We start from the raw sequence: 15,244 nt of genomic DNA, 5'->3' as shown, positions 1-15,244 counted from the left end.
CTGTACTGATGAACAATGTTAAATGTTAATGTTACATTTTCATACACAGATAAACACATACCATAACACAAATAGATACAAAGTTTGTGCACATACTCACATGTACTTCATATACACGCAATGTAGTAATTACCCAGTAAGTACCAGGACCATCATTAATCTGTACCAGGGCCTTTCTCTTTATCTGTAGGTGTGGAATGTGGTCCTCCGCCTGACCTGGAGCACGGGCAGTATCATGGAGAGGATTTCTATGCTGGGAGCACAGTGCTTTATCAATGTAAACCAGGGTTCTACCTGCTAGGGGAGAGTAAGATGTTGTGTACCAACAATGGTAAATGGATTGGCAACCCACCTGCATGTCTGGGTAAGAGATACACAGCAAATCAGGGAAAGAACCTGAAAGAGGCGTTGAATAGACAATAGGTCTATACCAGAGTTATCAAACATCACTATACACAGGTGCATCTGGAACCTGGAATATCATTTTACATTTTGTTTGTCCTTTGTTTTTGTGTTGGTTTGTGCTTATATTACAGATGTGGACGAATGTTCTCTGGGCTCTGAATGTGATGAACATGCTAGTTGCCAAAACACTGATGGCTCTCATATATGCACCTGCATACCCCCTTACAGTGGCGATGGAAGAACCTGCACAGGTAACACAATCTCATAAATTGGACATTTAAAGTTTCAACAGGTACAACAGATGACTGCGCTTCCAGCTCACACAGTAACATGTTTAATAACTGAAGACAATTATTTTCTCTCTTTATTCTTTATTCTCACTAGAGCCAGTAAAATGTAAAGATCCAGGTGTTCCTGAGTTTGGGCACCATGAGGGCAGTAATTTCATCATGGGCAGTGAGGTGGTCTTTTCCTGTGAGGAAGGCTATGAGTTGATTGGCTCATCCCATCTATCCTGCACAGAAGAAGGAATTTGGAAGGGAGATTTCCCATACTGCAAAGGTAGGCCTAGCTTTCAGATCCGTCTATTGGTGCTACTGTTTGTTTACATATGGCGCTTTTGCACTTCATGGTATGGCTCAGTACGGCTCACTTTTGGGGGGTTTTCCACTATGTACAGTACCTAGTACCAAGTACTTTTTTAGTAGCACCTCAGTTGAGGTTCCAAGCGAGCCGTACCAATACTAAAATGTGATGTGTAAACACTGCAGGTCACTGATTGGTCAGCATCAGCCTCCACAGTATCATTTGTTTGCACGACTTGCTTTAAACAACCGTCACACGTAACTTGAAAAAAGAAATGGCTGTATCGTGGTCAGTAGATGAGGTGGCAGTGCTACTATAGCGATAAGCTGAGCCGAGTTGTACCACTCAGTGGAAAAGCGCCAATAACTACCATTCAACTTTTGGGGTTAGTAACATTTGTTTTTAAAGGGGTCCTATTATGCTTTTTCACTTTTTACATTTTAGTCAGTGTGTAGTGTGTATGTTTGGGCATAAAAAAGATCTAGAAAGTTACAAATCTCAAAGGATTTGTTCAGTGTATATATATATATATATATATATATATATATATAGCATCACAGTTTCCACAAAAATAATAAGCAGCATAATTGTTTCAACATTGATAATAATAAGAAATGTTTTATGAGCACCAAATCAGCGTATTGGAATGATTTCTGAAGGATGATGTGATCCTGAAGACTGGAGTAACGGCTGCTAAAAGTTCAGCTTTGCCATCACAGAAATAAGTTACATTGTAAAATGTATTAAATAAGAAAAGTTATTTTAAATTGCAATAATATTTCCCAACATTACTGTTTTAATGCATTTTTGATCAAATAAATGGAGCCTTGCTGAGCATAAAACATAAAAAAAATCATACTGATCCCAAATGTTTGAACAGTAGTGTAGCAAATAACAAAACAACGCGAGCACACATAACAATTACTTGAATATAATTCTGGTTTTATTTTTCACTAAAATTAAAGGAGCCAAGCTAATGCTAATGGAAATATAATGGAAATATGCTGAATGTTATTGGTAATAGTAACAAACTAATTAGAGCTTGTTTTTGGATCCAAATGGTTCTGTGTAAATGTAAATGTAATCCAACCATACACAACACGCATACATTGTTTCTCAATCTCAGTGGGAAACTGACCTGATTCTAGAGTGTGTATATATAGGTACCTCATAAACAATTGTTCGGCTTTGTTGAGTCCATGTTACTGGAACAATTTAGTATTTTATATTACCAGCAAACTGAGCATTATCCTGAACCTCAGCCAGCAGCTTTTATGGGGCTTTTATATCTTGTCACCTCAACTCACATCACTGTATGTCAATCAAAGTTACATGTATTTTGTTTTGGCGGAGTCCCGATACACTCCGAATGCATTGTTTGTTTTCCTGACATAAGAGAATTTAAACGGGTCATGAACCGAGAAATAAAAATTCCCTTGATCTTCTGACATATAAGAGGTCATTGTACTGTGAAAACGTCCTGTAAGTTTCAGAACTCAAAACTTTCTCGTTAGTCTAAAAACAGCTTATATTGAAGCCAATCTGCCAAAACAACAGGTTGTGGATTGTGCCACTTTATGATGTAATAGTGTGGCTAAACCCCGCCTCCGCAGAAGAAGATCAAAGCCTGCTTCTACATCACTGCCAGTTTAGCCCCGCCCTTGGATTCATGCATGTAGTGTAAATAAGGAGAAAGGGAAACACAGGTCTACACAGAAACCAAATGATAAAGATACTCAGAAGACAACAAGATGCTGTACAGCGCCAAGTTGTGGAAAAACACAGAACTTGGTCCTTTGTTCCCTTCAGTTTACCGTGGATTCCTTTACAAACAAGGCACAATATGATGCAGGATTTTTAGTAAGATTGAAACTAAAAGACGATGCTGTACGACTATCCGACACATGTGTGAGTAACTATTTTTATTACGTGGTCACTATTGCTTTGTTATTACAGATCGTTTGATATATACTAAATATTTATGTGTTTGTAACCTAATAACAGCAGCGTCCATCTGTGAAGGATGTAGGCTGTCAAACATACACAAATATTAGCCAATCATAGCAGTGGCCGTTTACTTCAGTCTACAATCTGCCACACCTATTCAAACAGAGCATTCCCATGAGGGGGGTCAAAATAGGCCAGAAAATAGCCTATTACTTCTAAATTATGATGTTTTTGATGTAAACATCTTGATAACATTATTAGTGGACCTCAGAGAGAACAGTACAAAATAATAAAGTCAGTTAATGACCCCTTTTAATGCAGTGATGATGACAATTACTGTCTAGTCTGCATTTCACTGAAAACACTGAACATAAGCTGTGTCTAATGATTTCCCCCAACAGCCCTTTCCTGTGCACATCCCACTCTCCCTGAATATGGAATCATGAAAGGGTCAAACTTCACATACGGAAGCAAGGTGACTTTCAGGTATCACTGTTAGATGTAGAGTCAGTTTCTGGAGGTATTGTATAGCTAATTTTAAAAGATCTGTTTAAATATGGGAGAGACTATTTTTGTTTAATAGCATAATGAGAAAGGACAATATTTTTTTGTGGGTTGTTTTGTATGCAAATAATCTTTGAATTTTCTGCTCTGCTGCAGTTGTGAGAAGGGGTATGTCCCTCAGGAGCCAATAGAAAGCCAGTGTCAATCTGATTTGAAGTGGAGCAGAGAGCCCCATGTTTGTCAGCCTGTTACCTGTGGTGAGCCCCCAGTGGTTGATTATGCTGAGTATACCCTCAACGGGAAAGTGTACCTCTCCACGCTAACCTATACCTGCATAGAAGGATACAGGTAAAGTCTGATACATTTTTATCACTTTATGACTTTATGAAAATAGTAGCAGGAACAGTATAGGACAGGGGACCAATATTGGCATGTGTGCCTTAGGTTGCTGACCCATGGTATAAAAAAAACATTTTTGGATGATATGGTTGCTTTTTACACATCTAGATGTCAGAGAATGTATTGACTTTCCTTTTTTTTTTTGGTGTAAAGTTTGCAGGGTGCCATGGAACTGAAGTGTGAGTCATCAGGAGAGTGGGCATCTCCTCCCCCCATCTGTGCCAGAGTGGACTGTGGCAAACCTCCTCCTTTGAAGGATGCTGTGATTAAGGGCGACAACTTTACACTGGGTAGCATGATCATCTATGTTTGCAAAGAGGGGTAATTAACTTCATATATGCATATTTTTGTTGCCAGTGGATTTGATCTGTTTGTTTGATGCCCTATTAAATATCTTTTTCAATCACTCTAGTAATGAAATGATAACAATGATTTGTAAAATATTGTCTTATTGTAGTTACACCCTCCTTGGTGTAGAAACTCAAGAATGCCTCCCAAGTGGCAACTGGACTCATAATTCTGCTCAGTGTGTGCCTCGGTCTTGTGGACCACCGCCCCAAGTTGACCATTCCCTACCTGACACTGGACACCAGCTTTTTGGGGACACTGCTATCTACTTCTGCGATGACGGTTACATTGCTGGTAACAATACAAAACTGTTCTGCAATTCCCAAGGTGTTTGGGCTCCCCCAGATGGATTTGGCATTCCTCACTGCATTGCCAACTTCTGCCAGCGTCCCCTGGATTTACCTCATGCCATTCTGGACTCCATCAACAAACCAAAGCATGCAAGCAACACAGAGGTCAGCTACAAGTGTGAGGAGGGATTTGTTCTCAACACAACAGGAACCCTGAAGTGCATGATAGGGGGAGAGTGGACACCCTCACCTTTGGACATTGGCTGTATGCCTGTCAGATGCTCAAAGCCAGACAGTATTGAGAAGGGCTATGTAAGTGGGAACAATTATAATTTTGGAGCGGTGATTGCATACAGTTGTGATAAAGGATATTTCATTCGAGGAGAGAAGAGGAGAATTTGTAAAGCCAACGGTGAGTGGGGAGGTGTCTTGCCCACATGCCAGCCTATTTCCTGTCCCAGCCCACCTCGCTTGGCAAATGGCTTTATCCCGGTAAATACAATACTGTCTCCTAGTAATGCATAATATACTGGTACCAAATTGATTTAATATTTAGTGTTTTATTTTTAACTTTGCTGGTTAGCACATTCTGAGCCATTTAAATGTATTTCTTAATAATTTATTTAATCCATAATTACATATGTATGATACTTTTTTCCCCATAGGGCCAAATAAGAAAGAACGGATATGTATACAGCAGTAGAGTGACCTATGCTTGCAACGATGGTTATCGCCTAACCGGAAAGCCTGAACGTATATGCATGGCCAATAAGCAGTGGTCGAACAACAATCCTCCTGTTTGTGTCCTCCTCACCTGCCCTACCCCACCTGATATAAAAAATGGCCGTTATCATGGCTCCACATTTGAAGTTGGCAGCAAGGTGGAATTTGCCTGCAACGAAGGATATGAACTCATTGGAGATTATGTATGGACTTGTTTAAAGTTTGGAAATTGGGACGAGAGTGTAACCCCACGTTGTTCCCCAGTACAGTGCCCCGAACCACCTTTAGAGGAGAATCACCTTGTACTGCGTGGATTAGATTCTGACTCAGGCATTGTGGAGCTTTCTTGTGAGGAAGGGTATGTTCTCCATGGTGCACGAACTCTTCGTTGTACCCCATCCCAGGAGTGGAATGACTCTTTTCCTGTCTGCAAACAAGTCTTTTGTGGACCTCCCCCTGAGGTTGCCTTTGGTGACCCATCCGACGCACTGTCCTACTTTCGTAGTGTGGTGACCTACTCGTGCATGGATGGCTTTACACTCCGGAAGGAAGCTTCTGTCCGCTGCCAGGCAGATGGGAACTGGAGTAAACCTTATCCCGAATGCATTCCTGTTGAATGCCCACAGCCTGAGGACATACCAAACGGAATTGTGGATGTTCAAGGACTAATGTATCTTAGTACTGCTGTCTATAGCTGTAAGGCAGGGTATGATTTAGCAGGTAACAGCACTGTGCTTTGTGGTCAAAGTGGACAGTGGATAGGAGGTGTACCTGTATGTCACCCTGTTAAGTGTGCTGCACCCAAGGAGATTCCCAATGGCTATGTTAGGTACACAAGGCTTCAGTTTAGCCAATCAGTTACATATTCCTGCCACAGGGGGTACCGCTTACAAGGCCCAGAAACCCTTAACTGTTTGGAGAACGGACAGTGGCACCAGGAGGCTCCTACTTGTGTGCAGATCTACTGTTCTCCTCCAAAACCAATTGAGAATGGCTTTGTAGAAGGACGGGACCGCAAGTTTGGGGTTACTATCTTCTATAGCTGCTTCCCAGGTTTCATACTAGTTGGTAATAATCGACTGCGGCCTGCCTCCGCATATTGATTTTGGTGACTACTCAAAGGTCAAAGAACCGTCAGCAGAAGACGACGCCCTTACAAGCCAACATTTACCAGTAGACAGCAGCTTTTTACATGGTTCCCTGGTTCAATATCATTGTCATGCTGGGTATGAAATGAATGGTGACATTGTGTTGATGTGCCAAGAAGATGGCACATGGAATGGAACTGCCCCTGTGTGTGTTCCAGCACAATGTGAGACTCCACCCAGCCCTGAATATGGATCAGTTATTGTTACAGATAGTGCACTTGGCAGCCTTGCGGAGTACAGTTGCGAGGAGGGTTACGAGCTCAATGGACAGACCATCCGACAGTGCATTTCTGGGAAGCAGTGGAGTGATGACGCTCCTCGCTGTTTGCCCATCTCTTGCGGTAACCCTGGAGGCATTGCGAATGGTGAGGTGATTGGAAAATCCTTTCACTTCAAGGCGCTTATTCACTTTGAGTGCCATAAAGGGTTTGTCCTTGAGGGTGTTGAGACTAGAACTTGCCAGGTTGATGGGAAATGGGATAACAAAGCTCCATCGTGTAGAGCAGTCTCCTGTGGGTGCCCTGATGTATCAAAGGATGTTTTAGTAAGAGGAGACGACTATACATTTGGAAAGAGGTTGTTGTTCAGCTGCAATCTTGGCTTCATCCTACAGGGAACACCAACCAGTGTTTGTTTAGCCAATGGCAGTTGGAGTGAGGCTCCTCCAAAGTGCCTTCCAGCCAACTGTGGTCAACCACCAGTAATCGAAAATGGTCAAGTAACAGGCACGGATTATGGTTACAATGGTATGGTTAGGTATGCTTGTGGCATTGGATACGTCTTGACAGGAAATCCTACACTAATATGCAGAGCTGATGGACTATGGGATGACCCTCCTCCGCGGTGCGACATAGTCACATGTGATCCACCTGAGGACATTAGCCATGGTTACCTGAATGGATCAAGCTTTAATTTCGATGATGTTGTGGAGTATATTTGCTTCCCAGGCTATGAGGTTGTTGGCAGTCCAGTTTTGCGATGTGCTGCCGAAGGTGTCTGGTTGGGGCAAGTTCCAGAATGCCGACCTTGTGTTTGCAGTCTCCCAGTTCTGAAGTACGGTGCTATTCTCGGCCGAGACCACACCTGTGGTGCAAGCATCTGGTTCCGATGTGATGAAGGCTACAAAATTCTTGGCCCCACAGAGGCCATATGTGACAAGGGTGGAGTGTGGAGTCCAGGAGTACCCATCTGCACTCGAGGGAGATGTTCTAGCCCTCCTCCAGCTGTGCCTAATGCTGTTGTACAAGGCAGTGCTGCCTACTCCATTGACACTGTCACTTACCGGTGTAGGCCGGGATATCATTTGAAAGGTTTTCCCCATCTTTCCTGTGGAAGGTTGGGCAGATGGGGAGAGCCAAACCTGAACTGTGAACCCATTTCTTGTGGAGTTCCTCCTCTTATCCCAAATGCAGAGACTGCTGGAGTGGTGTTAACCTATGGCAGCAAAGCTCAGTACAGGTAATCTGACATAACATAAACATCCAATAAAAACTAAATTGTATAAATAAAATTTCTGAAGATCTTAAAACTGAATGTTTCCACTTGACACAGGTGTAAAGAAGGTTTTGAATTAGCAACAAAGACAGACTCAATAACCTGTCAAAGTGATGGCACCTGGTCCAAACACAGCATCAGATGTCGACCTTCACCCTGCAGCCTTCCTGCAAACCTCACCTATGTAGTCATCACAGGCAAGCAGCTCACACCTGTAGGGGGCACAGTCATAATCTCCTGTAGACCAGGGTACTATCTTGAGGGACCTGGATTATCTGAATGTTCAGTAAGTGATATGTCAAGATGATCGTTTTGTGTGGACACCCCTTGCTTCATTTGGTGATAATTTTGTCATTTTCTAATGATGTCTCAGGATGTTATTTCCCATTTATTTGATCCAGGTCTCTGGCACATGGTCTCCACCTTTCTCTTCCAAGTCTTGTGTGCCTGTTATTTGTGAGAAACTTCTCCCCATTCTCAATGGCTTGGTTGAGGGCAAGAGCTACAATTATCGAGATATTATTAGCTATACTTGTCTACCAGGATTTGAACTACAGGTACATTAGTTTTATTCATCCATTTTTCAAATGGCTTGTCCTATGTTAGGTTGCAGGGATGCTACAGCCTATCCCAGTGTCTCAGGTCGTAGGCAGGGAAAACCCTGAAGAAATGGCCAGTTCATCACAGGCATCAGACTAGGGCTGTGCAATTAATCGAAAAACAGCTTCGATTTCGATTTTGGCCTCCAACGATTATGAAAATACAATAATCGAGATGAAACGATTATTGCGCCCCATTCTGCTTCCTTTTCCAGCGCTGCGCTTTCGTTCCTCCATAAAAGCCCAATTTCACGTGCAAATCAGTAAAATCATGTAACGTGACTTTTGCAAAATGGGACGTGCTTGATTTATAGAAGTATATTTATTAATGTTTTTAAAAGCGTGAAAGAGAACTTGCGCTGCTCCTCAGGAAGACATGTAAAGTCATCTTTTAGCTCAAGGTGCGCGCCTAAACGGTCAAATACACGCAAAAATGTGTCAAAATGTGGCGCTTAGTGATTATTCATGTATACCTTCGTCGGTCATGTAATAAATGAACATAAAGAGTTGAGAGTGAAAATACGCGTGTAACGGTAAATTGGATCCGTACGGCTCTTAAAGTGACAGCGGGCTATATTCCTGCTGCCGACTGTGTGCTTAATATTAATCAAACAACAAAAGGCAAATTCAAAATCATACACTGCTCTTGAGTGAAGGACTTTTGTAGCTTTAATAAGAAACAAAAAAGTTGAATTCTTACAGTGAAGACTATGCTGTTTTATTTTACATTTGATTATTCATTTCTGTAGTAGGCTGTAAACTGCTTGAGACTTGCATAAAAAACATTAAAGCACAGTTTGTTTCATTTGTATCTTTTTTATTCTATTGTATTTGTCCTTTGCTTTTTTATTACTGACATTTTAAGTATTTTCAATCATTTTGAGGAATTTTTGTTTGTTTGTTTGAAATTCCGCTGGTCTCTACAATGTAGATGTCATAGCAACTTTATTTACAGGAAATATATATTTGATATGTATCACTATCTTTAAATGAATCACTCATATAAAGTTTTGGTCATATGGCCCCCTCATAATCGTGTTAAATAATCGTGATTACAATATTGGCCAAAATAATCGAGCTTATGATTTTTGCCATAATCGAGCAGCCCTACATCTCGGACCTTATGTAGTTAAAACAAATTAATTCAGTGTCAACAAAGCTTAAGTTATTTTCCAATGAAACAGCATGAAAGTGAAGGAATATAAACTAATGCCATATTCCCCCCAAATCATTGCCCCAATAAATAAAGCAAAACCAAGAGAATGAATGATGTATTCTTATTTCTTGTCATCCAGGGTGATTCTGTTCAGACATGTCAAGGTGATAAAACCTGGAGTGGAACTCAGCCAGTGTGTGCTGGTAAGACTTTTCACAATGCAAAGCATGCTAAAGTAGTAAGAAAATTAATGTATTATTATTAATATTATTATCATTCTGTTTGATCTCTAAACTCATCTTTTATCTCTTGTTTTTAGCGGTGTCATGTGGTCCTCCACCTGTGGTTCCCCATGCAGTTACTGTGTCCAGTGGTCAGACATACCAAAGTATTGTGAGTTATATATGTCATTCAGGGCTGAGTTTGGTTGGTTCACAGAACCTCACTTGTCAAGCAGATGGAAAATGGAGCTTACCTACACCATCATGTGAATGTAAGAATAGATAAACGGTCACTCTTTAGCTTTTAAGTAACACAGTATAAATTCAAAGTCTTTCAGTGTTCCTCTATTTAACTTTTTTATTATTTTCTCCTCCTTTCTCTTTTTCTCAAATGTACATACACACAAATTCTCAGTTACAGGTGGCTGTGAGAGGACAACAGACTTACTGAATGGGAAGGTGCAGGAGCACAACCTGTCCAGCGGACATGCTCTTGAGTTTCACTGTGACAAAGGCTACACACTGCAGGGAGAGTCTCTCATCATGTGTGTGGGAAACGGCTCCTGGAGTTCACCTTTCCCTGTCTGTATACGTATGTCAAGCACTATGGTTTTTGCAATACACTGTTTGATGACTTATTGACTTATTGATGTTTTTAGTTCGCAAGATTTTGCAAAACAGATCATTTTGGATAAGTAATTTCACAACCAAATTGGTAAAAGACTTTTGTTAGGCCTTATCAATGAGAGCGTTGCAGAATACCTGTTTTTCCAACAAGGAACACACAAACTTAACGTCACATTTCTAAGAACTAATTGCTTCATTGTTGATCTGATTTTTTTTTGTTAGTCAGCAAAGCCATTCACAATATCAGATAAAATCGCTTGAAGATACAGTACATGACTCAAATCTTATCCCCCCACAGCCAAATCATGCCCCCCTCCTCCTGACTGGACTGGAGGTAGTGTCAACGCTACTCAGATGGTTTTCCTGGTAGGCCAGTCGGTATCAGTCAGTTGTCCTAAAGGTCAGCGGGTCAAAGGTAACCAGGGAAAAAGTATCGCCACCTTAACTTGCAGGAGTGATCAGATCTGGGCCCCCATCAGTGCAGTGTGTGAGAGTGAGTACAAACATTCGTTATTTCCAACGTTACTGTATTTTTCAGTGGCTTTACATGATAAAAAAAAAATCTCACAGCAAAAAATTCATGTTAATATGATTTTATAGCCCCAAAAGCATTTTGCACCAAAATGTCAGGAGAATTTATTCCCAAGTTAATTTCAAATTGTTTTTGGCATCTTCATCATCAGTACAGAGAGAATATCTATAATACATTTTCTTTGTCTTTGGGTCATATTTCAAAGCATATTTTAGCTTCTCTCTTCTGCACTTCTCTATCCCATGTATCCTATGTCGTTCTACTAAACCTCATACAGTACGCACAACTTGCATATAAACAAAATAGAAAGCAAATTGACTTCCTGATTTGGTGAGCTGGAAATTTGTTAAGTTGTAGTAGGTTAAGACACTCTGGACTTTGAGCCTATGCACTTCCACTACATGTAATCGTTCTGACTCAAGCACAGCTGCTGATTACAGCAGCTTGAGGAGTAAGTTTGACCAATATCTTTTGTTCCTCATTCAGGCTGCAGCATCACAATTAGTGCTGCTTTTCTTATTGCATGGTATCTCTATAATACACTATCTGTGTTTTGTTGCAAATTTCCACTTGTATTTTCTTCTGTCCGTGTTACTTCTGCATGTTATTCAAAATATTAGAAGCCTGCTCTCTCATAGTTAGTTAATTCTCCTTTGTTGTGTTGTATAATCTGTGATATTTTGATCCTTGGGCATTTTGCATGATAGCTCCGCAGTATGATATGTGTAGTTTTAAATTTATGTGGTGGCATGTATGCATATTTATTGACTCCTTTTTATCTTTTACAATCTTTTCAACCCGTTCATCCGGTTATTTTTTAAAATCTGATCCTGTCAGTATGTGTATATATTCACTTTTCTCTCTGTGAGACACCTGCTGAATTTCACTCACTGCTTGTAACATTACTATTTTCAGATATGGGAGGATATAATAATATTATTTCTCAAATGTGCATTTCTCGTGCACCATCTCCTGTTTTGTTTGTATGTTCCCAACACTAATTAGATTTCCTGTTACACAAAAGTAATGTGGGAAATTTTTTTAAACTAAGATTGAAATGAGAGAGCATGAAAATGCCATTTCATAACCAATCTTGAAAGGCCCAAAGGCCTTTAGTTCTTCAATGGACTGCTCAGCCATGCTGAGTATCTTCCTTTCTAATTTACTGGTCCGGTCCATTTTAATCACACACAGGGGTGTCCTGCGGCCCACCAATGTACGTGGCAAATGGGGTAGTCCGTGGGGCAGTGTTCCAGTTTGGAGATGTGGTGGTGTACTCATGTTACGCAGGCTACACCATGGAGGGTTCTAGCAGGAGTGTGTGCTTGGAGAATGGCACTTGGACCCCACCCCCTACCTGCAAAGGTAGCACAAGGAACTGCCCTTAAATCCCACTTGGAGTTCTGACTTCAGCCTTTTTCTTCATCTTTTGCAAAATCTTGTGACTCCTTTTGGCTGGTCTTGCACATTTACACATGTAAACACAAGCACTGAGCACTTTAGATAATGGTATTAGGCCACACTGCTAGTTAATGGCTTCAGATTAACTAGCCATATGTGCACATTTTTGTTCCATACCCTTTCTGTACAATATTGTAAATAGACCATATTTAAGGTGTTGACCTACGCTACCGTTCAAGTTTGGGGTCAGTAAGAATTTTGTATTTCATTGAAAAAAGTCTTATGCTTATAGGGCTGATTTTATTTGATTTCAAAATACAGTAAAACAGTAATGTTGCGAAATATTTTTGTATATTCATTTTACATTTATAGCAGCCATTCAGTGTCACAGGATCCTTCAGAAATCATTCTAAAGATTTCAGTTTGGTGCTCAAGAAACGTTTCTTATTATCAGTGTTGGAAATGGAAACGGTTGTGCTCCTTAATATTTTTTGTGGAAACTGATGCAGTTTTTTCATGAATTCTTTGATGAATACTGTAGAAAGTTCAAAATAACAGAATTTGTTTGAAAAACATTTTTTGTAACATTGAAAATGTTTTTACTGTCACTTTTTTTTTTTTTACTGAGCCCAAACATTTGAACGGTAGTATGAGAAATAAGACTTTGCCTTCAGTTATAGTACTGCCCCTCAAGCTCCTTATAAAATATAAAATATAATTTTATAATTAATTTCAATAATTTAACAATAATAGTTTTTAATTATGTCATTAAGTTATAGTACTCTATAGTCCCTTACAAATAAACATTAATGGAGTGTTCTCTTTGGGTGCTATGCAGCGATATGCAGCTAACAGTTACTTAATGTCAAATATGTTATTTATTGCATATTTTAGCATAGCTAGAACGTTATATTAACCAATCCAGGACCAGAATTTGTTTTATAATAGCTATTGAACAAAATCATTGTCCCACAGAGATGATAGAGATGGGCTTTAGTGTGGATGCCACTCTTTTCAACAAGACATGATTTTTTTGGTTAATATTTTTGGCATGTTTTAACATTGTACATTACATTCCAAGACACTTTCAGTCTCGGAGTCGTTGGCTTGTTTGGTTTGTGTGCTTGCGGAAACTAATTCTGATCAGTCCAATTTCCCACTGGTCTTAACGTCTAACAGCTGGCTCTTCTTTGAATGCTGCATGTCTTTATATGGTAATTTAGAATTCTGTTAGGACAATGATTGTACTGCTATTTGTTGTGATTGTGTCCGTTTCATCAATCATGTTTTGTGTGTTTGTACAGCTGTCTGTTGGCTCCAGTGCCAGAACGGAGGTGTGTGCCAAAGACCAAACACTTGCTCCTGTCCAGATGGATGGATGGGCCGATTTTGCGAGGAGCGTAAGTACACTCACAAACATGTGCGATAACAACAGCAGCACTCATAAACAGAGATTATTAATATTTCCAAATGACAGCAGTCCATTACTTAAGGCACCATTTCATGGATCAATAATAGCATGCATCACATTAGTTTCTTACAAAGTATTGCTCATTAACAATCACCCCACACACAAAGCTGCATTTCTCTCTGTGGCTTCCAAAACTGTTGGGTGTGGTGTCTATACATGCATGAATGTTTGGGAAATAGAAAGAGACCAAGAGGTTTAAACAACATTTTGTCTCATACTGAAGTTGAAAAATTGCTTTTAAAAAGCTGACTTAACACAGATTATTCTGCTTTTTCCAATGTCTCTTCAACCCAAATGTCACACAGTTTCATACTGCATGTGCTTTTTCCTGCAGCGATCTGCATCCTACCATGTCTCAATGGAGGACACTGCGTAGCTCCATACCAGTGTGAATGTCCAACAGGATGGACAGGCACACGCTGCCATAATGGTAAGAGTGAGTGTTTGTGTATGATGACTTGTGATAGTCATCAAGAAAATGTATTACATAAATTATGTTTAGTAGCAGAACTAGGTAACTAGTCAGTGCAGCCTCTAACGAGTGAGTAATTAAATAACAAATCTACAACACTGAGGAAGTAGGAACATCAGCTGCTTTATTAAGTCCTGACAAGCTGAGATGAATGAAACATCTGAAATTAGTGATAACCTCACAGCATTTAATTATAGCCGATTTATTAAGTCTAGCGAACATCTGCCATTTAAACTATCTATAATCTTGGAGGTTAGTATAAGTCTTAGTTCAACTATAAAAGGTGCTATTTAGGGAAATATCTCTCACCAGACATCATGCTAAACAAATTACATTTTAGAGTTTAAAAGTAGGGTGGAGTGCAGGGGAGTGAAGTGATTAGAGTGATTACAGACAGAAGGAACATCAGCATTGGTGACTATGAGTATAGTGTGTATTAGCCTGTAGATTTCAATTTCTGCAGTCTAATCTAATTGTCATACTCTTCGAATTTCATATTAAGAAATTCTTTTAACCCAAAAAGCAAATTATGCTCCCTTCGAACTGGTTTTCTTTAAAATACAAATCTTTGTAATCCCAGGCTATCTGTATTCAGAAGCACATTTATATCTGGAATATAATTTAATTTCATTCACATGTGTTTCATAAACACATAATCCTTTATGGATTACAATCCGCCATCAAAATGATACATTTAATTATTCTGGCTGCTGTGAGAAAAGGCTATAAACGATCGGCCAACTGCAGGATCCTCGCATGGGATAGCCTAGTAGCTAGGACAACTTCTTTATGTTTACAGAAGTGACGTAATGACGCAGCGGCATGCTCGAATTTCCTGTGTAAACCTACCCGTACCACTCAAATTAGAAAACATTATTATAAGCTAACAGTTGTGAATCGGGCTAAAGTAAGGCGATAGTTT

The 15,244-nt window shown here is 39.9% G+C and overlaps 1 protein-coding gene across 1 annotated transcript in view; it reads left to right on the top strand.

The window, feature by feature from the left end:
- LOC107668778 (sushi, von Willebrand factor type A, EGF and pentraxin domain-containing protein 1-like) overlaps positions 1-15,244 on the top strand; it is a 91,628-nt gene that overhangs the window by 53,763 nt on the left and 22,621 nt on the right. The window contains 18 exon segments of the mRNA XM_016460766.1: positions 191-364; positions 537-656; positions 790-966; positions 3,339-3,423; positions 3,598-3,789; positions 3,994-4,161; positions 4,298-4,970; positions 5,144-6,273; positions 6,275-7,807; positions 7,901-8,129; positions 8,245-8,400; positions 9,738-9,801; positions 9,918-10,091; positions 10,235-10,411; positions 10,745-10,939; positions 12,173-12,343; positions 13,684-13,779; positions 14,185-14,280. Coding sequence (XP_016316252.1) covers positions 191-364; positions 537-656; positions 790-966; positions 3,339-3,423; positions 3,598-3,789; positions 3,994-4,161; positions 4,298-4,970; positions 5,144-6,273; positions 6,275-7,807; positions 7,901-8,129; positions 8,245-8,400; positions 9,738-9,801; positions 9,918-10,091; positions 10,235-10,411; positions 10,745-10,939; positions 12,173-12,343; positions 13,684-13,779; positions 14,185-14,280 — 5,610 coding nt within the window.

Source organism: Sinocyclocheilus anshuiensis, unplaced genomic scaffold (assembly GCF_001515605.1).
Source record: "Sinocyclocheilus anshuiensis isolate Anshui unplaced genomic scaffold, SAMN03320099.WGS_v1.1 scaffold337, whole genome shotgun sequence".
Lineage (NCBI taxonomy): Eukaryota > Metazoa > Chordata > Actinopteri > Cypriniformes > Cyprinidae > Sinocyclocheilus > Sinocyclocheilus anshuiensis.
The sequence above is the reverse complement of the archived record's forward strand: the minus strand, read 5'-3'. Positions and strand labels throughout refer to the sequence as shown.